Raw genomic sequence first — 24,199 nt, 5'->3', positions numbered from 1 at the left:
AGGACGGAAGAAAAAGACAACCCGAAGGTGATTAAAAGGATAGAAAAGAGAGCAGAAGGAGAAAAGGAAGTGGGAATAATACCATTTAGGCACTTCTGTAGGGCCTGGCTGCCAATATCACGCTGACCTGCAGTATCTCGTGCTTTCTGTGCGCTCACTGCCTGCTCTCACCTCTTATCCCCGCTGCTCAGAGCATAAGCTCCCTGAAGGAAGATTCTCCCTTTTGTTCTCTGGACTCAGGGCTCAGCCAAAAGGGATAAGTATTTGTAGCTCTGACTCACAGGTATGGCTGTGGCAGGAATAAAGGAACGTCAAAGCACTTGACAAGGAAGAAAACAGATATGGTAGAAGGGTAGCTGAAGCCCGGGAGGTTGGGGCAACTTGTGCACACAGGTACAGAAATGGCATCGCCAGGAAGAGAGAGAAATGGAATGCAGTTCTCCGAATGAGAAGGGAGATGTTAATCAAACAAAGGAAATAGAAGATGAAAAGGATCATTAGAAAGAGAGGCAAAAAGGAGGGAAGAACTAACAGGGCTATGTGGAGTGAGAGAGCAAGGAGAGGTTTCTCCAGCACACAGAAACAGGCTGCCTGCAACAGGAGGAGGGAAGGAGTTTGTGACAGCAGGAGTGAAATGTATTGTCTTGCTCGAGGCTCAGCCTTTTCAAAATATGACACAGAAATAATATGGCACTACGAAACAGGTAAATGTATGTCCAGACAGGGCAGACATCTGCATGATGTTCAGACTTCCCTCTCACTGATGTGTCCATCTCCTACTTGCTTCACCATCCACGCAGACAATGGATCCCATGTTGAGGCCACAGGATTTATTGTCACAGCAGATGCCCTCGAGTCCCACTATGCGCAGAAGTTTATTACAGAGGTAAAATTACAAGGACTGCACAGAAGACAGCCATGCACACAAAAGCTCAGTGCTGATCAACTCAGCATCAGACTCGGAGCAGTTGGTAAAAACAGCCTATTCTGTGCAGTAGAGCCACAACAGGAAGGCAAGCCCTGACCCAAACAAACAAAGAACCACACACCAAAAAAAACCACCCATAGAAATCTCACATCCAACCTGCCTGTCCTTTCCACAGATCTGGCCAGTTAAAAACATTTCAGTAAAAGAACCAGACACAGTTACAGCTTCCTATTTCTTCACATGTTAAGTCTGCTGCAGGGTTTTTGCTGCTGGACTCCCCCACCCAAAGAAAGGGGCTATTGACTGCAGATGAAGGCAATCAGCAAATGGCTGGATGTCATCCTCTCCCTGGCAGTGAGAATCATGTACTAGCCTGGACTGCTTCCATCAAAAGATCTCAAAGCACTTGATGAATAGTTCATTAAAGCCTGGCAGCACCTTTGGGAGATGGGGAAGGAACAATGAGCGATCACTTCAGTCATCACAGAAGGGCATCTCCCTTTAGACTTGAAAAGCCTCGCTTGTTAGCAGAGCACAGATGCACCACAAGACAGTTTAAGGAAGCTCTGAAGAATACCTCTTCTAGCTGAAAGTACAGAGGCAATTAAGTAGCTAAACAAAGTGAAATTTGGCCGGGAGACAATGAAGCAAGCCTGCTTTTCCCCAGTGCTATTTAGCACTTTTCCTTCACAGTGCTAAAGGCAGTTTTGGAAGGTGTTAAGCATCTTTATCCCTGTCAAAGAGTAGATAAGGAAAGGGAAATCTAGAAAGTGCAAATAGGATACCAAAACTCACACACAGCGAGCCAGCAGCATAGAGAACACACTATGGGCTTGCCAGTCTTGCACTCCCATGTGTCATGCCGTCTCCTGTGATACCTTTGAGCTCACCTCATCTGGACACATCTGTATTTAAAACTCACTGAGGACATGGGAATCCTGCATCCAACCAGCCAGCCTCGACCTGAGATTGTAAACTCACCACTAATACTTTCAGAACATTCCTGCTCTCCCCTCAATCATCTTGCTCTGTATCTCTGCATAAGGCACCGTATATGCTTAACAAACATCTGTTCCCAACACGCTAGCATTTCTGCTTGCAAAACTCTAGGCTAAATGCTGTTTAAAGAGCAGAACCGGAGCCAAGCGCTACAGGATGATGCAGAGGCACTGAGAGCCAGTCGTGCAAACCTGCTTCCAGCTCTGAATGCTGCAGTTCCTGGGAGCACAGCAAGAGTACTGCTGGCCGAGGGCTGCAGTCTTCCCAGGACAGGCTGCCCTTCCAGAGATGGGGATGATCCCAACCAGTTTTGTGCTTTGGCAATAGGGAGCAGAGGGGATCCCATTGAGTTATTTGCAGAAATCTCTGTTGGACAAAGCTGAGGTGCATGTGGGGTCATGCAAATTTGCTTTCCCATAACGCCTGTGCCAGCCTGGCAGAGCGGCACTTGGTGTTAGCTAGACTTGGCTGGGTAGGCTTCACAATGCTCCTCCCCCTTCCTACTTAATTACTGTGAACAGAGGTTTTAACTGCGAGAGATGCTATTTGAGACAAGGCTGGTTAGAGAGATAGCTAGGTCCTTGGAGTTAATAATTAATTACCAGGCATTCTAAGTCTTATGACATTAACTGCTTACCCTTTTAAATAGTAGTAAATTGGAGATACGTGTCTCATTAAAGAGTTGTAAAATGTTTTGGAGGAACAAACAGGGAACTTACAGAGACGTGGTGGGAGGTAAACTGCTCTCTGGGAGGAAAGGAGATGTGAGAAGGAGGTGCTGTTGTTATGAAAGGCTGTTTTATTTTGTCAAGAGCTGGAGCCTCGGTTATTCAAAAGGACTTTGCAACTGCATGCTTGTAGAAAGAAGGAAGCAGGCAGTGCCCTGGGCATACAGGAGACTGATTTCCTCCCAAAAAGGCCAGAGATCTTAAAGTCTGCTACTATTGCCAGCCTATCAGATTTTAAAGATTCAGCAGAGTATATACCAACACACATTTCCTGTACTAAAACATAGCAGGTTGGAGAGCAAAAGCATTGGGGGACCTTCCTACAGAGCCATACCCGAATCTATTGCTCTTCAGTAACACAGCCTAAGAACGTCCTTATTTTTTCTCCCAGTTTAAATAGGGGACAAAACAGTGAATCAACTATCACAGCTGGATTACTGTTGTGCATCACGTGATCTCAGCTTTTGCAACCAGCTTCTTGTTAGGGCGTATTTCAGGTCAACACCACGCCAAGCAATTTTCTTGTATTTTGCTCAAGCGTTTTCCCATTGCATGTTTGAACTCTCCACTGGACTCTTTTGGGAACTGAGGTCAGCCACATGGTTTGAGTAGTTTCTTACAAGGCAAATGGATTTCTTGTTCCGTATGAAATAACACAGCTCAAAGAAAGTTCGATTGAAGTAATTACATACAATAAGTGATCAAGTAACAGGCAAGCCTAAAAGCATTTGCGGTAAGGAAGCTTGTATTGATACCTCTCCTTTTCTATCTCTTGATTTCTATGGCTACACCTCGTTCAACAGCCTCCATGCCTGCTTCTTCCACCTGAATACAGCTGCTTCCTACTTTCATCTGAAGAAAAAGGATGTAATGACCTCTGAAAGATGCAGAGAAAATGTTTCAGGTGGATACTGCACAGAAGAGCAGAGTTCTGGGGATGTTACTGTGCTCAAGCCCACAGAGGCTTTGTACAGGTGGCTTTGGTTCTCTGGCAAAAGAAGCTATTTAGTACCTTTTAGCCTCATAGGACTTAATACACGAGACACTGCATTCTTGGACAACTTTAGTATGATAAGAGTATAAAGGAAGAGACCGCTTATAATCAAAGATTGCTTGACACTTCTCAAAAGCACCGGGTGCGAAGACGGTAGTCATGTCTGAATTCTGATTAGTTTAATTATAATCTGCCATCCCAAACTCCACTTGCAGTTTCAATTGGATACATCCTCCTCCTTCACTTCTGCCACGTGCCATTTGATAATTGCCTCAGAGGCGACTGCCTGAGTGATGAGGAGCACTGCGCCCTGCAGCAGGACCCTCCCTGCAGGGATGGCAAGAAGGCTGCTAAAAAAACCAATGAATTTTAAGGAAAAAAACAAAACAAAACAGTAGAGTAGACTGTGGCTCTATCAAACAGGAGTACAAGCAGGCAGTGCAGCAACTTGGCTTACAGAAAACTGGGAAAAAAAGAGATATTCTGCTCAGACACATGTTGCCTTATGCAAGAGCTCTGAATAGGAACAGGACACAGGGTGATGCACACCCTGGGAAAAATAATCCGAGATCTCTTGTTGGCTTCTAAATTAACTGTAATCATTCAGAAAAGACTTACATATGGAAAAATCCTGAAAATCCTCTGCTTGGAACTGGCAAAAAACCTGAACATGACGACAGGTTGCATTGAGATTGAGAGAAAAACCAAGGCCAAGCACAGTGCTATACCGCAATACAATATTCCACATCGGGTCACCATGTCTGCACAAGATGCAATAGAAATAAATGAGGTTCGGGGACAGGTGACAGCAGTGAGTTAGAGGCCTGGCAAAACTTCTGTGAGAAGGGAGATAGATTGAAAAGACTGGGGCCTTCTGCTATCGGGAGGAAACAAATCAGAGTAGATAGCCCAGCAATAAACAAAATGATGAAGAGCACAGAGGAGGCAAAAGCCCTGTAAAGGCACAGTCCATGGAATGGCGACGGGTGAATTCTCCACTGAAGGAAATGTTCAAGATGCAGGACTTGGTGGGTAAAGCGATGCACACTGTTTTTTGTGATAGCAAAGGAGTGACTATGCTGCATTTTATGGAACATGGACAAACTATCATCTCTGATCACCACACTGTGACACTGACTGAGCTGAAGGCTCAACCTTCCAGAGTCAGGTCAGAGAAGACCTGTCCTTGTCTCACAACACGATAACACCAGGCCCTGTAGTGTTTGGAACACGCTGCCAGTCTAGGCTTGAATGTCCTACCACGCTCACTGTATATTCCAGATTTGGCATCTTCTGACTTCCATCTGCTTGGGCCAATGAAAGACAGACTGCGTGGGCAACATTTTCCTAGCCACAAAGCTGTCAAAGCAGCTGTGAAGCACTGGGTCACGTCTGTCGGGCAGATTTTTACAAGTGCAATTATCATTCATAACTAATGGAGACTTCAGGAAAAAAAAAACAACAGATTTCTGTAGCTGAGAATTTGCTCTGTCAAATAGTATTATTGTGCTCTTTGTATCTGTTATAGTTTCCATGGGAATAGATAGGAGGCACTACTTTTGGAGCCATCTGTGTATTACCAAGGCCAAACACCGCTCACAAAAGGAGCACAAGGCAGTTATGTGAATTGCAAGAATACAAGTGTTTGCTTTATACATGATGGGAAAACTCCTCCTCGCAACCTCTTCCCCCAACAACTGTGATACAAATCCTCTTGTTTCTAACCACATGCAGGAGACAATCCGCCTAAGGCGCAGAAGAAATTTCTCATATCAGCAAGTCATTCTGCATATTTGCCCACTTAGGAGGGTTTTCTATTTTCTTACACAATGCCGATTAAGAAATGCAAGATACTGCTGTAAAAGGCTTCAGCTATCACCTGATATTTCCTGAATTCTTCTGTTTGGGAGGAAATTCACATATGTTAATTAAGAGTCTGTTTGAAAAGTACTCTCTCTGCAGGATTTCTAAGCATTCAGGCAAGAGAAGGGAGTGACCACACTATGCAAATGGCTTACGTCCCAGCAGCTAAAAATTCCACCCTGCATCACACATCCCCCCCTTTGAGTGATGTCCAAGAAGCATTGGATCTGGCACAGACACATCAAGGAACTTGTTCCCAGTGAGCTGGGAGGGCACATGCAATTGATTTACAATGCCAGCCCCTGAAAGGACCTGCTGCACACCTCCTAGACACTCAGGTGTGTCATCTCCTAGATCTTCCCAGCAGAGACCAGTAAGCTGATAAGCACTGTGCAACCAGAGAAGCAATTAAGTACATCTGAAACAATGTAGCAGTCCACAGTGGTATCTTTGTCTTTTGCATATTATCACAGAATCATAGAATAACCTAGGTTGAAAAGGACCACAATGATCATCCAGTTTCAACCCTCCTGCCACAGGCAGGGTCACCAACCAGCAGACCAGGCCACCCAGAGCTACATCCAGCTTGGCTTTGTATGCCTCCAGGGATGGGGCATCCACAGCCTCCTTGGGCAACCTGTTCCAGTGCGTCACCACCCTCTGTGTGAAAAACTTCCTCCTCATATCTAACCTAAACCTCCCCTGTCTCAGTTTAAAACCATTCCCCCTTGTCCTATCGCAGTCCACACTCTTAAAGTCTTACCCCATCCTGTTTATACGCTCACTTCAAGAACTGAAAGGCCACAATGAGGTCTCTCTGGAGCCTTCTCGTCTCCAAGTTAACCAAGCCCAGTTCCCTCAACCTTTCCTCATAGGAGAGGTGCTCCAGCCCTCTGATCATTTCAGTGGCCCTCCTCTGCACCTGCTCAAAGAGCTCCATGTCTTTCTTGTGCTATAGTACTGCAGATGGTGCCTCACAGAGCTGAGTAGAGGGGGACAATCACCCCCCTCTCCCTGCTGGCCACCCCTTTTTTAATTCAGCCCAGAACATACTAGGAGACTTTCATGCGCTATCTTGGTGCAGCAGCCTGTTACCTAGCACAGCCCTGAAGAACACCTATAAATCAAGCTGCCTTTGGCCAGCCACTAATTTGCTTAAACACATCTCATTTTTGAGCCTCAGTTTCTCCTGCTGCAGAATGGAGTGGCCAACTCTGACTTGTTTCAAAGGGTAAATTAATTAAAGTATCTTGAGTTTCAGAAACGCCAGGGACTACTGAGCAAAATAGTCTCCAAGTAATTCCACGTGCTCTGGCACAGATCTGACAACAACTTATCTGTGTGTGCTTATAATAGAGGTGAACATTTTCATTTTCTCTGAGCATATTTTAAGCTCCATCACATAAAAGCCAAGTCGACACGAGGCACCACCGCGCAGAATGCACAATCGTTAATTTCTGCAAAGCAGCCTTGGTGTCTGCAGCATCACTTCAGGTAACTCAATAAATTAGAATAATAAACACAAAAGAAACCAGAGAACAAGCAAGGACAGGGCAGAAATCACAAACAGAAGCGGACGGCATAATGCATGGTACAAGCACAGCACCAGCCCCGTGGCTTCAGGCCCTCAGTGAAGGAACATGTGCTGGTGCCAACACCAGCACGCAGCGCCTTGGGCTAAGACAGAGCTGAAGCAGGGGACAAACAGAGCTGGCGTCAGCTGGGGAGATAGAAAGGGCTCCATCTGCCCACAGGTGCTGCATGCTCAGCCGTGCCTATGGGCAGGGAGCCGGGGGGCCAGGAGCTGTGCTTCTGCACAGGTTGCTCTGGGCTCCTCCACGTAGCACGGATTCTTGCCACAGTAAAGCAACACAAGGGGAGAAGGAGCTGCTTAATCCTTGAAAAACATATTGCTGTCTTGAAGAAATGCTTGCCCTCCTTTAACGTGCCATTCTCACGTGACAGTATGGCAGCCCCGCAGCCCCCAGCTCCTCAGCCCAGCTCTGCCCCTGCCCTGTGCTCCCCAGCTCCAGGCCCCTCTCTTTCCCCCCAGCACAGCATTCTCCTCTATCTGAAGCGCTCGCTTCTGCAGCTTCTCCTATTTCAGTCCCAAGCCTCTTCTGTTCACATAAAAATGACGAGGAGAGGCAGAAAGAATTAGGTTGTGAGGAAAGCCTCAGCCAACTCGTTCCATTTTCCATCTGGATCAAAATCGGAGCCCACAGGAAGCCTCCAGAGGTACTCTCTGCTGCAAACGTACTGTGACATTTGAGAGACATCCCAGCGAGTCCCGGGAGCAAAGGCATGGACTTGTAGGGGAAAGTTTTTTCTGTGCTGCACAAGAAATCAATGCTATTTTATAACAATTCCTGCTGTCCCCAACTGGGCATGAAGACAATCAGCATCTGGCCAGGCCCTCGGGGAGACTGCAGAGCTGGAGATGTGTCAGTGCTGTTCTAGCGTGAAAGCAGCAAGGTGGGGAGATGGGAGCTGCTAAGGGCTCAGCCAGGCCTGGAGCTGAGGGGCTGGGGAGGGAACAGAAGAGAGGGGATAGTGCCAGAGGGGATGGGTTTTGTACACAGCTGTCTGCTGCTTGAGATCATACACATGGTTTCTCTTTAGCTGTGGTTTTGAAAGCCCCCTGCCTGCTCTGCTGGAGGCCCTCCCTGCTCACAGAGATGTTTCCCCTCACACATCCAGGTTTTCCACAAGGGAAAAGCCCCATGCTGCAAGCTCCCCTGGCAGGTCCCCTGCTGCTCTCCCCTGCCCCAGCAGCAGCACAGACGGCTGTTTTCTTGCTCCATTAAGCCAGCAGATGAGGCTGGCTTAGCTCAGCACCCTGAGCTGCTGCTCAGAGCCCAAGATCTGTCTCAGCACAAGAAGCAGCACCGGTGCGAACACAAGAGGAAAAGAGGGATTTGTGAGTTTGGCACCACAGTCTTATACTCCCAGACAGTGAGGAGAGCAGCTCCTGGATCCCGAATCAAGCAGGCTAATGTTGCCCACGAATGTTTTGGGGTTTGGCCAGGTGACCACGCTGCCTTCTTTGAGGTCTTGCAGCCTACTCCAAGAGAAGATAAATCAATGCAAAGCAGCATCTGCCAAGATATTGACTTTGGCTCTGCTCACAGACTGCTTGCACTTCAGAGATGGGTAATATTCAGCTTGATTATCTCACTTGCCAAGAGGAAGTTTCTCTCTATGCTTAAAAATCACTGGAATGAGCCAAGGAGGGATCGATCTGTAGGAGAGAAATGCTGACAAGAAAACATGACTCGGAGACGGGACGAGAGCAGACGATGGGTGAGCAATGGAGACAGCCTCTGGCACCTTGCCTGACCAGGTTAGTGACAACCTGGCCACTATGGCTGGAGAAAGATTAAGACAAAGGACATCCATCCAAACTTTACAGCAGGCCCTCAAGGTTTGTTTCACATTCTTCACTCCCACTCTTGGATAGTTCTTCCTCTCTTAACTTGCTCCTCTCTCTCTCCCCAAACATCCTTTCCTATCCTCCCCTGCATCCCCATCACGCTGAGCCTTCTGGTTGCCTGAGATGTCCCTGGAAGCCACCCAAATCTCTGATTTGAGGCACGGCAGTGGATGCAAGACTTTGCTCCTTACATCACATGCTACCTCCCCCATGGTGAAAGGCCCCAGCAGCACTCATATGCTATACCACATCCACCCCTAAAGCAGACCCTGAGCCTCACGTGCTCAGATCCCAGCACACAGAGGTGACTTCACAGCAGGGAAAGACATCATTTCATTAGCAGAACATGCTGACAAAGCTTCGTGAGCTGAACATTCAGTAATGACTTCAAACTTCTCCAATAAGAAGCAATGGACTTTCAACTCATTTTTCCTGTCACACAAGTAGTAGAAAATCCTCTAGGTCCCACGGCCCTCCCAGGGAAGCAAATGAGGAACAGATATGTGTCCCTCCAACAGAAAGTTGTTTTTAAGAACAGTCCTGACATTGATTCCTGCCAGACAGTTTTAGTGTAACAAGCATGGACCGGAGAGGCACCAACTACTGACATCTCAGAGCATGTTGTGCTCCTGGGATGGAAAGGAGAAGGGCAGCTGCAGCAGGAGAAACGGGCAAGGGCCTCCTGGCCATGTTTGCAAGGTTCCTTCTAGGGCTCCTACTCTCTGCCTTCAGATGTCTTTCTGCTGAACTCCTGCCATCCTCTGAGCCCAAAGGCTGTGTGCAGAGAAGCAGAGGGGGAGAGACCCAAAGGAACTGTCCAGTCTGTTCCTCTATGTGAAGGATGGATCAGTTCTACTTCGTCATTTATGGCATCTGTCACTCCTTATACACATCTAGTCTGTCCTTACCAGCCCTCTAGTGATGGAGCTACAGCCTCCCAAGGCAATTTGATCCACTGTTTTGCTATCTTTACTGTTTCAGAGTTCTTACTGACATTCTGCCCATCTCTCTTGCTGCAGCCTAAATCCATTCCACCTTGCATTCTCCTGCAGAAGAGATTATTCCTTTCTTTTTGCTTCTTACATGCTTACGTGTCATTAATCGTGTCTCATGCTTAGACCTCTCTTCCTTAGGCCTAACAGCTCCTGCTTTGAATTAAGCAAGGAAAGAAGAGGTCATTTAAAAGGCTAACTGTCCCAATTACATTCAAGGACCTTGACCCACCTGGCCTGCATCTAAGCACCTCTTCCCAACAGAAGCGAGAAGAAAGCTGTGTGTTGTTCCACCTTGGGACACACTTTTCAAATGGATGGACCAGCATGCCTCTGATTCATCACCATTACTGGAGACCAGCCAGAGTAATAGGAAAGGAAGAAATGCCACTCTAAAGGCCAACAAACACGCACAAAGTACATTACGCAAGAACCCCTGTGGACCCTCTTGTCCTGGTGGAAGTCCTACAGATGGCCCATCACCAAGCACAGTTGATGCAGGGGGGAGGATGTGTGGGTGGACAGATAATTTGATATTTAGCTGAAGGAGCTAAAATGGGTTTAATGCAGTGCTAGGAAGACAGATTGCCTGCAGCACCTTCTGCTCCTGATTATGGATGCCAGGCTCAGGTTTCCCTTAAGTGTAAAGGCAGCCAGGTTGCATTTCTCGCCACAGTGACTTCAGAGACCCAGTCCCACAAAACAGAGGTACCACAGAAGGATAAAAAAGGGTTACTAGTACTTAGGACCATGCCTGTACAGCACCAGCAGCTGGCTTTAGTTTTTAGCACCTTGTGGTTCTCTGCCAAATGTGCGGAGGTGCCTCCAGAGTTTCTGCAAAGCCTCTCCTGCCGTGGACAAATCTGTCTGAGATAATCATAACTCAGTAGCTAAAGACAGACTCCTTCTCTTCATGGCCAGAGAGGTTTGGCACTTTAAGCACTGAGGACTTTCCCCAGCATTGTGCTAATACTGGTTTGTAAGTGCATCTGTCTTCCTCGCCACTTGCATAAGGTGAGGTCTGTACCCCAGCATCAACCTGGGTCTCCCCTAATCAGCATCGTGCAGGATTATCAGATTTCTCACCCAAGAAGGGCATGATGGGATGGAAAAAAAACAAAGCTTCTGCACCCTTTTATCTTCTACCAGCAGAAGCACAGAGCATGTGAAAGAAGCAGAGCAGTGTAGCCTTCTGCAGACTGCAGCAAAGCAGCTTTCACGCAAGCTTGCAGCCTCAGTTCTTGCCTGTCAGCCTCCCCATCCTTCCACTCATTTCCAACTTGGGCTACAACTGAAAGCAGGAGCAGCAGATCACTGGGATGTGACTACATTCCTGTTAGGAAAATAAGGAGCTTTATTGGTGACACAGCCTCTACTCTCACTCTGAGGACAAACAGGCATCAGGCATTCTGCACTGGAGCAGAAAATAAAGGCCCTGGGAATATTCTGCAGGCCCAGCCTGAAGACCAGTGGGTAACTGAGTGGCTGGGCTCCACAAAAGAGCTCAGAGCTCACTGTGATCCAAATCAGAAGAGACCATAGCCCCACAGCCTCCATGCTGCTCCCCCATCCTCCTCTGTGTCAGCAAGCAGTAGGTATAATAGCAGAAGGCCCTAAAGAGTGAGTTCAGCTAGTGAAGGAGGCAACTCCTTTTCCGTCCCTCATTAGGATAGGAGCACCTGTTACTGCTGCCCACACTGAGCACACTTTAAAGCATACTGCCCTGAATTATTTGCTATCCAAAACCACGGCTGCCTTATGTAGCATACACGTGAGAAAGGATCAGGCTGTGCACACTTTTTAATGTTTATACTTTCTGCCTATTTGGCTTTAAATAAACAGGCATGCCTCTGTTCGCTTTGAGCTGATCCATTCCAGAAAACAGCCTGCAGTGGGAAAGTTGAGGGGGAAAGCCATTACAATGGGCTGCATTTGCTAAGGTTTCAAAATGGGCTAAGTCCTCCAGCAAACCTACAGAGAATAGAGCCCATCTGAGAAATAGCAAGCTGCAAACAAGGAGAGGAAGGAGGTAAGGAAAGGAGGGTGTAGCATTCCTTGTCCAACTTCTTCCACCATAGCCCTGACCCTGGCACTCAAAGCCTCACTGTTGTTTGGCCCGAGGGAACTGCTAATAAACGTGCCTGCTCTCAAGGGACCAACGAGCTCCAGCAAACCACACGTGCCCCAGCTCACACAAGGAGGGGGGCTCCAATAAACGACTGCTGCAGCTGGCGCAGGCTCCGTGCTCCATAGCTGCAGAGAGGGAGACTACGGATCGTGTTATATTGTACTTGGCAAGGAGGGGACAACAGTTTGCAGGGATTAATCACTCCCCAGGTCCCCCTGCTGCAGGCTCAGGGGACAGCCTGGATCCAAGGGAGTTTCCTGAAGTCCCTGCGCAACCTGCAGCCATCCGGTAGGGTTGCTGCCTTGCCATAATGATGCTTTCCCCCCTCTCAAAGCTCTTTCTGATTCCAGCATGCCCATTGGTTCTTGGTCCCCTCCATCACATGCTTTCTGTTCCCTCAGGAGATGAAGTCGGGGTCAGACCACAGAAATTCCTGCCTACTCCTTCTGGGAATCTAAGCTGGGGGTGGGAGGGGGCTCACTGTAAAGGAGTCAGCCTGGCTTTGTCACTGTGGCTCCTCTCCACCCAAGGAAAAGAAAAAGATTATGATGGTAGAACATTCTAACCTTTCTTTTTGAGCTTGATAGGCTTGGCCCGAGGCACCCTTCCTAGCAAAAACAGGCTGCTGCAAGATTGATTGGTTGGGTGCAGAGTTTAAAGGTAATTTTCTCTTGTCACATGCACATAAATTATTGTGGCTCAAGCTGCGATCAGCTCCACATCTTGCTTGTTCCACTGCTTTTACGCCCGGGCTCTGATGAGGTGTTGCAAGGACCATGTCCAATGCTCCCCAAGCAACATCCTATATAAATACATATCAAGTGCATCACAGGCATATGCACCTAGTTAGCGCCTGGGGAGAGAAGGGCACGTGCCTGCAGATCTGCAAAGCCACAGGCTGCCAGCTGCAGAAGTTGCAGCTAGAACCTTGTTTCCTCATCTACTAACCCGTTTAAAACGTTCTGTACGTGAACGCTGGGGCAAAGAAAACTCATCCACTCAGATTATACACAGGGGAGAGAGGAAAACTAAAAAGGATGCATGAGCACACACAAAGGAAACACAGCTGCAGCCAAAGTGAATTCATTTTTCACATTCATGAAAATATTCACAGAACACTTCAGCGCTACTCGCCTAAATTTTGCTGTTTGGAGTAAACACTTGAGCTGGCGCAGGCTGTATGTTCTAGGCGCAATGCATCAGGGATTAGGGGTGGCTCTTGGCTCCGAGTTACGGTTTCACACTACATCCCCCCCCACGTATGCATGGCCCCATACTTCAAGGCACAGATTCACAGTCTGTTGCTGCAGTTTCTGACTCTCAGCCCTTGTCACAGCCAAAAAGACGGAGTGTGTCCCCGCAGCCATTGCGTTCCACACCCAACGCGACCTCTTGCAACAAAGGCACTCAGTTTTCTGCCAAATTTGAACACAAAACTAATGGCAAACAGCGCAAGTTCTGCCCACACCTCTGGTTTAGGGGAGCAGCCCCCTTTCCTGCTCTCCGTGTTCCCCTCCCATAACACATCTATGTCATTGGTTTCTTTCCCCAAGCGTCTTTAGCAGCTCACATAAGGGAAAACTCTACAGCACGCAAGGGAGGCTCAGCTGAAGCCCTGAAGTCAGGAGCTGCGCACGTTGCCTCTTCCTCCTCCATAAATACAGCTGAGACTAAGACTGGGTAATTGGCTAAGTGCCTGTCAGCTTAATAACAGAGAAAGAGACACAGAGGGAGAGGAGAGATTGATATTTACTGTTCAGAATCATGAGTGCTGCCTGCTGGTGGGTTTCAGCATGGGTTTTGGTTGCACAGGAAGGCACCAAAAACCAAGTGGGACAGGCAGCTCTGAGGCTCAGTGTCTCACTAAGAGCAAACAGCCATCCTGGGACAGAGAGAGTGAGGGACAGTGGAAAGCTCCATCACTCTGCCTCTGGCTAGAGAAGCCCATCCCCACTGCATTCAGCTGGGCTACAGCGGGGTTGGTTCTCCCCTCCATGCACAACAGGGGCACCTGGGGGTCAGAGCGGGCCTCTCCCACACAACCGAGTTGCCTCTAATAACAAGATCTGCAGAATGAGGCGTGCACCGAGGAGACTGGCTGCTGGGATTATTTTGAAATAGCTGCTTTCTAGGCAGAGGTGAAACTCAGCGTTATTAGTTCCCATTACTTACCATAAAACCAGACATGTTAGATGTGCCTGAAGCCTGAAGCAAATGCTTTGGTGTCAGACTCAGCTGAAAATCACATTCGTTTCTTCTCGAGCCAGAGAAGAGTAAAAGAAAACTCAGTAAATTCCCAGCTTCACCTTTGTGCCCTCCATTGCTCTTACTCCAGGAGAGCCAGAGTTCACACAAACCAGCGTGAATTTTGATGGACAACACAAGGAGGTGAAAATGGCTACATCCAGCCTTGCAGTGCTGCTGCTGGAGCCCTGCAGCTGTGTCACAGTGAGTGGCGGCCCTGCAGTTCTGTCTGAATGGGAAGCCCATGGGTCTGGAAGGAAAGGGCAGGTATGCGTAACATATATTTTGAAAACTTATAGTTACAAGACTGCAAATTCCGATAACTCCAAGCTATTTTAAGGCTCTATATTTCCTTGTGACCTGCAGAGGAGGGGAGCGGTGTGGAAGAGGTACTGGCTCCAAGACACTCCAAGGTAACACATCCCAGTATATAAATTTTAATGTCAACTATGTAGGAAAGCATATGGTGCTCAGCTGCAAACTGAAGCGCGCGCGCAGGCTCAGGAGAGGAGGTTAAAGCCATACAGTCTGATGCTGCCACCCCTCCTCCATCTTTCTGAACACAACTCTCATGTACAGCATTACTGAACATAACGCAATTACAATGAAAGAAGAACCTTTTCCTAATTTCCTGCCAACCTTTGCTTGCAATGGGTTTATCCTGGTTTGAGGTAAAAGCTTCATGACAAGCTTCCCACTCCCCACTGGGTGCTCTATGTTAAACACCGTGCGTATGCACGTGCATGTGTGAGAGGGAGAGACACCCATCTCCCGTACGTATCGCATTTCCCTTTATCATATGTATACACACAGACATCTATGTACGCGTGTGTGCCTTCATATAATGGCACCATCTGCTGCCAGACCTGGAAGTTTTGCAACATCATCTGTTACTGCATTTATATACTACTTCTTATAGTTTAACTCTTCCTTTTTGGAATTAAGGAAGGAAAGTATCAGCAAACCCCAACACACCCTCCCAACGTGCACACACAGTATTTGATCACAGTGGCAGTGTATGCCAGAGAAGAAGAGCAGGATGCCCATGGGAAGCCTTGCTTGTCATGTCTGCTGGGCTACAGTGTGTGGCTCAGCCTAATAGAGATGTTGCTGGGCTGTTGCCCTGGGGCCAGGTCAGTCACCCCGGGCCACCCCTCTTTTCCAGCCCCTGCCCATCCCAGTTAATGGCCAGGGACCTGCTTTTGCTCACAGGGCACTTAACATAAAGGGTGCCTCGACTTAGCCCTGGCCTTAAGTGCCACAACAATACCGCTAATAAGCAGGGTTACAATTTTACTGCTGAGACTGTATTATTATGTAGCATTATACCTTTGAACATGCCTATTCTCATTTCTAGTAAAGGGCTCAACTCGGTGCTCCCTGTTACAAATCATATGCTAATTATAAGTATAATCTGAAGAGCTTTTCCTTTTATTTTAAAATGGATGTATAGGGCATAAGCTTTGTTGCGATGCTGTGCTGCTACTTGGCCCGAAGTGCCTTTATCCACCACACAGCTCTACATGTGGAACATCAGCAAAATATCAGGCAGCCACTAACAGAGTTAGCAGAAATTGCTCATACTGCAGGATCACATAATCAGTGCCATCACCACTGCTGGTCACTGAGTACCAGGCCATCCAGCCACATGGAACTTGAATAAACTGCCCGTTGGGATGAAAGTTCCCATACATGCTGTCAGACTGAAACCTTGTCCCAGCTCAGACAAGGTCCTCCTGTTTCTCATCCCCTCTCCAGCACCGGGCCCCTGCCTTTGCTCACTCAATGCTTGCAGGAAAAAATGAGGTGGAAGTGGACAAACAGAAAGAAGGGCTGTGTTTTTCTTTTCATGTTTTAGTTGATTGCGGGGGCTATTTTGTGTGCTCGTTGCTTGGAGATTTTTATTTTAACTCAAGTAGGGAAGTTGCATACAAAACCTGACAACCTCGTGACTGTGATCTTGCAGGCAAGAATTGATCTTGCATTGGCAGGAATTACACAATTCCCTCTCAGTACTCAAGGTTCAGTGTTCCCCTTCACTTGCTGAAGACAGAGTTAAAAATGAACCCTTAAACCTGACAGAGCCTCTGATGCACAGCATTGTCTCCTAAACATCCCAGCAGCTCTGCTCAGCCCTTCTCACCTCTTTACGGCTTTCAGCCCCCTCCTCCCTTTCCAGCCCCACTCTAAGGAGCTGATCATTATCCTTTTCCCCGTGGATAGCCCATCACAGGCTATTTTTATTCTCCATCTCTGCAATCCCCTGACTAACTTCCCCATGCCAAAATATCGCTAAAAGTCATCAACCTTCAGCAAGGCCAACAGATGAATCAAACCTGCTGCCAGGTCATTTAGGAGATGAGCCAGTATAGCGTTCAGAACATTTTTCTAATGTCCGTAGCAGGGGAGTATTTAAATGCCATGGCTTTAAAGAGTCATATTCAAACTTCCCAGAATAATTCCATTCTAACAAGCTGTAGATGAAATTCCAAAGGAGTGGCTTCCTTCAGGAACATTAGGGCTTACAATAGGAAAATATTTTTCTCCCCTTCATAGATTAGTCCATCCACCCATTCTTCCACCTACCAGTGCAACAGCACATATAAACAAGGAAGGCCCCCGAGGAGCAGATGCACTGAGATTACCCTGTCTTCCTTGCCACGCTGAATGTTCCACACCACAATTTGGAGGAACAGAATGTTTTTACTAATATTATCGTTATGTACATTGCCTTCAATTCTCTCCAACTGCATACCATTTTCATTCCCTCCTACATTTTCCTTTCAAGCTATAGGCTGGAGCTGCTGTGCACTGGTAAACTGTGGCTACGTGCTTGCTCTGAAGTAGATGTGTAACAAAGATATAAGAGGTGATACGATCTCTGTACAGAAATCTCTTATCTATCTCCCTGTGGAAGTAAAGATCTGCTCAGGGCACGGTCAGAACAGACCATCTAATAGTTTTTCCCCATCTAGCTCTTCCCCTTGTGTTGTCACCAGTGGGTCTGTAGGCACTGAGAGCGAGATGCTGGGAGTTTTCCAAACACAAGGCTGTCATGATGAGTTATGTTTCGGAGCGGCAGGGAAGACAGTGAGGGGGGAGCTAGCAAACAGAGTCTGGCTTTAAAACTGAGGGAATGAAAGTCATTCTGCAGGACCTCAAGACAGAGGGAACCCTCTCCCTTTGCAGCCTGGCATCCCATCTTCCAGCTGCAGCCCTTCCTCTGAAGCAAGGACCAAAATGTCCCAGAAACATGGGGCTAGTCCTGGGGAAAGGGAGGGAGAAACACAAGATGTGCACACTCTGCCAGAGCTGCTTAAGGAGCTTAGCCAGGCAGCCAAGGGAGAGCACCGTCTATGCTGACCTGTGACAGAAGCACATCCTGCCAGGAGCACTGTACTACCTGGTGCTGCAGTTGCAGGGCTGGGAGGTGCAAACCTCCCACCAACTGTGCCACTTGGCACACATCTGGCTGACACAGCTGAGTCTCATTATTCAGACATTGTATTCTAGTGCCTGACCTAACACTGGCAAGCCACGCTCTCCACACACATGTACACCCCCCAAAACCACTCTCCCATGCACACTCCCTGTCACCCAGCTCGGTTTGCTGACAGAAAGCTTTGCAGGCAGCATCCCCACCATCCCTTCAGTTCGTTCTGCTGCAAATGCAGCTTCAGCACACAGTGTTTAGATAAACTTCAAAGCTCCAAGGTTAAGTGGGAAATGGAAATCCAGTGACCCCTGGCTGGGCAAGTGAGCTTAATGACTTGTCTGCAGCTGTTGTCCCAGACATATTCCAGCAAACATCTGCCTGACCAATGCAAAGGACTGATGGAAGGGATTTGCCTTTAAAAAATGGGATGAGTCGGCCAAGAGTTCCACTAGAAAAGGGTTAATGGGATATAAGAATTGCTACCGAGTGGAAGGGAGAGGAGCCCAGAGTCAGAGGCAACACCCCTTGTTAGGTGTTTACCATGTTGCCTCTAAACCCCTTCCACCGTGTATGCAAGGCAGATGAATTACTCTGTAAATCCTATTACCCTGTGTGGATAAATCTTACACGCGAGTTAACAAGTCTGGAGAGCTGGGGAATGGAAGCTGTGAACGGATATTCCAGGATCAAAACAAGCCAGCACACAGGGGCTGAGGGAAGCGATAGGCAGACACACACACACACATCCCTCTCCTAGCATCCTCTGTCCCCGATCCCATCTTTCTGGCTCACACACCCTCTGTCATTAACTGGGAGGGATGCAGGGCACAGGGGATCACATTGGTGGCATGTAGCAGGATTTATTTCAGAGGAAGAGAAAGAAAACTTTGCAGCTGCCGCTTGCTTTGCTAGGGAATTGCTCCCTTGGTGCTTCAGGGTTTGTGCACTATCAGCTCCTCACACAGATTACAGACTTGATTTCACGTTACGTCCAGTAGTTTTATAGCCATAATATACAGCACATGCACACACACACACGGCATTTTCCTTTGGTAGGGAACCTACTGCAGGTAAGTTGAGCAAGGCAGAATTTGAATAACAGACCCACAGGAAAGAGATGAGCGGCTTTCAGCTATTTGAGACTCTCTGAACCCACAGAGCCACAGAACTACCGCTGGAAAACCCACACGGCGGATAAGGAAATACAGTGCTCAACACTGCCAGTAAACACGGCTTGGTGTGCAGAGACACCCTCCTCCTCCCAGCTGCTCAGATACAGGCACAGCAAACACCCACCCACCGAGCCCTGCGAAGGACCCAGCTCAGTGAGTGAGATGTGAGCTACAGGGACACCAAAGCTCTCCTGCTGTTTATTCTCCATCCTTCCCACCACTGTATCCATTTGCCCTCCCTTCTGGGCAAAAAACCAAAAGATAAATAAATAGCATTAAAAGCCAGAGTTTCCCACAAGAACTTGCCCGTGAGTTCCTGCAGCACCAGGGATAAAGTTTTTGCATAGGTACAACAAGAGGCACGGGATCATCAATGGAACATCTGGCAAGCACAGCTGGATCCCTTTCGCTCTCCCCATTGATATCGCTGGGCTGGTGGCGAACGCGCAATGGCAAGAGCAGACTCACACAAACACATCTTTCCCCGCTGAAATTCTTTTGATCCAGAGCACTACAAGAGGCTTTCAAAGGCTTTGCAATGTTTTGATACGAAGGCACGAACACGCACACACACGCGGAGCCTGCTTGCAGCAGCCGCCGTTACCGCAGTTGGAGAGGTAAAATAACACTCACAGAGGCGCGCACGCAGTATTACATCTATACATTGCAAACACGGCAGCACCGACACGCGTAAGGAAAAAAAGGAAAAGTTGGCAGAACGCCCTACCTGAGGATGGCTGTGTCCCCCTGCCTCACGGTGATGTTATCGGTGCCTCGGGTAAAATCCACGCTGCGGACTGGCAGCCCTGTGGGGAGAAGGCAGAGCAATCTCAGTAGGACCAGTGGTAATTGTTTCCGATCAGGCTGAGCCCTCGCTACCATGGCTGGTCTTGGTGAGTTTCGTTGCCTGTGCTCGTCTCTCTCTCTCTGCGCGTGTATGTGGATGGATGGATGGAGAAAGAAAAACAGTAATAATAATGTACAACTCTCGCTCTGACAGACAGCCCCGGAAAGGGGAGGTGATTTCACAGCCCTCAGCTGCCACTTTCTCGTGCTCTTTTTGGTCTCTCGCCGGCTTCTTCCCCCCCCTTCTTTTCTCTTTTTTTTAAGGCTTTCCACAAAAAGTCTGAGCACAGCCTTCAACGAAGGAAAAAGAGAGGGAAAAGAACGAGAGGAGTCAGAAAGGCAGATCAAAAACGACGCAAAAGTCAGGCGGCAAAACCCAGCAACAATTAAATCAACCCGTCTGGAGCGATGGAAAGAGGTGGAAAAAAAAAAAGAGCGCAGCTCCCGTTGCTGCGCTCCTGGCTGGTCCTGCTCCGGTGCGTGGCTGTGCAGCTCCCAGCTCCCTTCCTAACCCACTTTCCCAGGCGGAGCGAGTGAGGGAGGAGGGAGAGGAGGAGGAGGAGGGAGAGGAGGAGGGATGGAGACGTACTCGTGAGATGAGGACGGCGGTTCGGCCGCACGGCTGGAGCGAGAGCGGGAAGGGAGCGGCGCGGAGAGGCTGCATCCCCGGCCACATCCCCGGCCACATGCACCCAGCCCCAATGATACCCGGGACCGGGCTTCTGCGCTAGGACCGGCCGGGGATGCTATGTGCGTGAGCGGAGGGAGCCCGGGAAGGGGAAAGGCGATGGCGAGCTGGGAGGCTGGGAAGAGGAGGAGGATGGATGGGGACAGGAGGGAGAGGGAGGATGGAGGCGAGGAAGGAGGAATGGGGGAGCCGGCGAGGCTGAGGGCAGGCGGGGGTGGCTGCGGGAGGCAGATGGAAGGAGGCCCCAGGAGCGGGGTACGGAGGATGGAGGACAACGCTGTGAACGGTCACAGGAGTAAATACTGAGAAACGGGGGCTGCGTGTTCAAAGCAGCACGGCGGAAAGTGCAAACAACTTGGCTTTAAGCACGCCGATACGAGGAAGAGCAATGCTGCCAACTGCCCCTGCAGCCCCAAGCCACGCTTTTTCCCCTACTCAGACTTTCTCTCCCCAAATAAACAGTGGCACATCGCTCCCTCCGCCTTCCTCCCAGCTCTCCCCGCTCGCTCGGTCCTTCCCTCCCCCTCTCTCTTTTCCCAGCCTTTGAGGGAGGGAGGGCGGACAATGCTGGTATTGAGCTGCCCGCAGTGTGAATGCTCAGCCTGTCCTCCCCGCGTGCCAGCAGCCGCAGCTGAGCCCCGAACCCTGCAGCAGCGCTGCCCACCGGGAAGGCTCCCGGAGCACACAACGGCCCTGCACCACCGGAGCGAGAGAAAAAAGGATGGAATAAACGCAAAGGAATAGGCCGTGTGTCTTACTGCTGTCGCCGACTTGCTGTTTCTCCATCCCGCTCCCCTCCGTGGGAGGAAGGGATGGAGAACAGCTTCTAGGGATGCTCGGCCAGCATAACCCTTCTGTGGCCAAAACGGAAGGCAGAGAGGGGAGAGGTGGTTTGAGGGCTCCTGGGGACACGTCAGACACAAACTACAGAGATGTAAGCAGTGACCCCCTGCCGTACAAACAGAGGCTCAGGATCAGAGCAGAGGTCCAGCCAGCCCTACATCCTGTCGCTGAACCAACCACGAGCTTAAGGAGAGCGTGCAGTGACTGCCCCTGAGCGTTTCCTTAGTTCCCAATGATCTGTGGCTATGGCATGTCCCAAGCCGGTGGCAATGTCTTTGTAGTTCATGGCCCTCTATTGATTTTCTTCTTCCAGGAATGCATCCAGTCCTCTCTGAACCCCTAGGAACCAACCCCTGCAGTCTTGGTATGGAAAGGCCAGTGCTGTCTGTGGGTGCTTAAACAATCTGTGCATGTGTTAAAAGCCCACAAATTAAGGGCTAAGGTCATGACACCACTCCTCCAGTGTCATGCAAGCAGTAGCAAAAGAGATGGCTGCTTTGTATTCAAGCCAAGGGAGTGTGAGCAGATGCAGATAGCTCCCTAGTATAGGGAGCCTCCCTAGGCTTGGTATAGATGGCAAGAGAGAAGGGGAACAATGAGAAAAAGCTTGGCAGTTCATCCACACACTGGGTGTTTCTGAGCTGCTGCAGAGACAGAACTGAAGAAGCTCGTGCTGCTGAGCAACTCGGAGCCACTGCCCTATGCACAAGGGATAGAGATGCCATCACACTGGTGGCAACCCAGGTATGGTACAACAGGTGTCAGGAAGATGCCTCTGGGCTCTTGTAGCAGATTGAGTACAAGCCCCAGTCCCGCATAAATTTAGATAGTAATGCACTCCTCTTTGCAAATCAGAACTTTGCATGGATCTGTTTTACAAGCTTCTCCCACATATGTTCCATCTACATTTAATAAGATCTATTATATGTAAATTAAATACCAGTGGAGTAAGGAAAACATATTTGTCAAAGATTAACTATTATGTAATGCAAGAAGCATCTGCCACCCAACTGCTAGAGCTCACTAAATATTTCCTTATCTCAGAGTATTTACTTAGGAGGCAATAACTATCCAGTTAAATCTAAATTTAATGCTTAGTTAAATATACTTCGTGGAAAGTGACACCAATATGTTTTATATAGAAAGTGACAGAGGAGAGTTCAGAGAGGGAGAAGGCAATAATCCTGTCCCTAGACCCCCGTATCATCCTGACTTGAGGTGGGACTGTACTTGACCAAGCCTCTCAATGATGTAGTTGCATCATAGAAGAGTCAGGGACCCCTCTCACCAAGATGGAAATATGAGCAAAGATTTCATAGACATTCATGCGATCCTCATTAGAGCCATTCTAGTGTAACTATTTAATAATCATCATCATCATCAACACACATATAAGGTTTAAATTCCCCTGAGGGTCTTGTAAACCTTGGGAAAACACTGAAATTTGTGAGTCTTATTTGCTTTTAGAAACACACAGAAGTAAAAGGAAGAGGTTGCCTGGATGTAAAAGTCCAAACAAGCAAGAATCACACAGATCCTAGGAGAAAGCCTCATAAGCAAAATAAATAACGTGGGTTTTTTGGTGTGTGCTCCCGGAAGAAATAACTCTCTAGACTCATCTCCCTCTGCTGGAAGCTGATAATGAAAGCAGCAGGGCTGCCTTCTGGCTTCCCTGGCCTTCTAAAATCTTGAGGGGAAATTCAGGTAAACAATCAAACCAAGTAAACCATGAATGCACATGGACACTTTTTAATGCCATTTACCAATGCTCAGTAGGTACAGAACTATCAGTTCTGGCCTGATGAGCCAAAATTTTCCTAATATGCTGTAGTACAGGAATTGAATGGGCAGCATGAGCCCAGTCCTATAAGTACCACATCACCCTCCTCCATCTGCTTCTGATGGAAAACCAACAGAAACTAAAAGCATGGTCTTTGGACACAAATATGGGTGGGCTTTTCTGCACTTGAAGTGTCTAAAAGGCAAAGAACTGCTCACGTAAGCCTTCAGAGTCTTTCATGACACACACGATTGCTGCAAGGGGACAGCATAAATGCTCTGCCAGTTGAATCCAAGCACCTAGGGACTTTATTTAGGCTATCTACAGTGCTGAGCGAAAACATACGATGTTTTGTGAGCTATGACATGTTTAGCCAAGATACACTGCTGTACTCAGCAGCAAAGCCTACTCAAAGCTCCTCAGCCGTGCAGAGAAAATACAGTTGTGTTGCATTGGCAGAGGAGTTACGGAGAGGAATGGGCAAGAAGCAAAGGGGTTTCACATGGAGGAAGGAACCATATCAAGGCAGCGGTGATCTCTGCTGCTTGTGCTTGCAGATCCTCCTTGCGTGCATTTCTGCCATGATGGCAAACGGCTGTATCCATTTCATTAAGCAGCTATGTTCAACTCTCCTTTTCTTTCTGGTCTACAGGGAGCCAAAAGGGTAGAAGAGGAGGAGAAGCAAGACTAAAAGAGAAGGGGAAAAGCCTGAGAATGCAGCAGATGCCTCTACAGGCAAACTGAGGATGAAATGGACTTTGAATGTTAAACACCTCTTTCCTCACACTCAAAGAGAGTTCTTCTAGGCTGCACTTAGACCATTCCTTCAGCTGTACCTGCCAGATACAGTAGCCTCCATCTATATCAGCCCAAATAGTGTGTTGGAAAGCAAGGACATTTCCACGAGGAAGCTGAAAAACAGAGAATTTGAGGGCAGGATGCTGTCTATCCAGCTTCATCCTATGGGGACTGGAACATTAATGTCACTTACTCATATTCCCCAAGGCACTTAGAGAAGACAGGTTATATAGAAACATTCTGCAACATGAGGAAATGTAAGTGTATGATAGCTCAAATACTAGTAATAACACTTTCAGCATGTGCTTTATTTTAAGAAAAAACTGG

The 24,199-nt window shown here is 48.3% G+C and overlaps 1 protein-coding gene across 7 annotated transcripts in view; it reads right to left on the bottom strand.

Annotated features, from left to right (window-relative positions):
- Positions 1 to 24,199, bottom strand: part of LSAMP (limbic system associated membrane protein) — a 909,725-nt gene that overhangs the window by 250,460 nt on the left and 635,066 nt on the right. For 3 of the 7 annotated variants that reach the window (XM_015875995.2, XM_015876028.2, XM_015876019.2), the window contains exon 2: positions 19,645 to 19,723. In XM_015875995.2, coding sequence (XP_015731481.1) covers positions 19,645 to 19,723 — 79 coding nt within the window. Of the gene's footprint in view, positions 1 to 19,644; positions 20,290 to 24,199 lie in introns of those variants that run through there. The other 4 variants (XM_015876008.2, XM_015875998.2, XM_015876045.2 and 1 more) reach the window with 2 other exon arrangements.

Source organism: Coturnix japonica, chromosome 1, assembly GCF_001577835.2.
Source record: "Coturnix japonica isolate 7356 chromosome 1, Coturnix japonica 2.1, whole genome shotgun sequence".
NCBI classification, from domain to species: Eukaryota; Metazoa; Chordata; class Aves; order Galliformes; family Phasianidae; genus Coturnix; species Coturnix japonica.
Note: the sequence above shows the minus strand (reverse complement) of the source record. Positions and strands in the feature narration are given on the sequence as shown.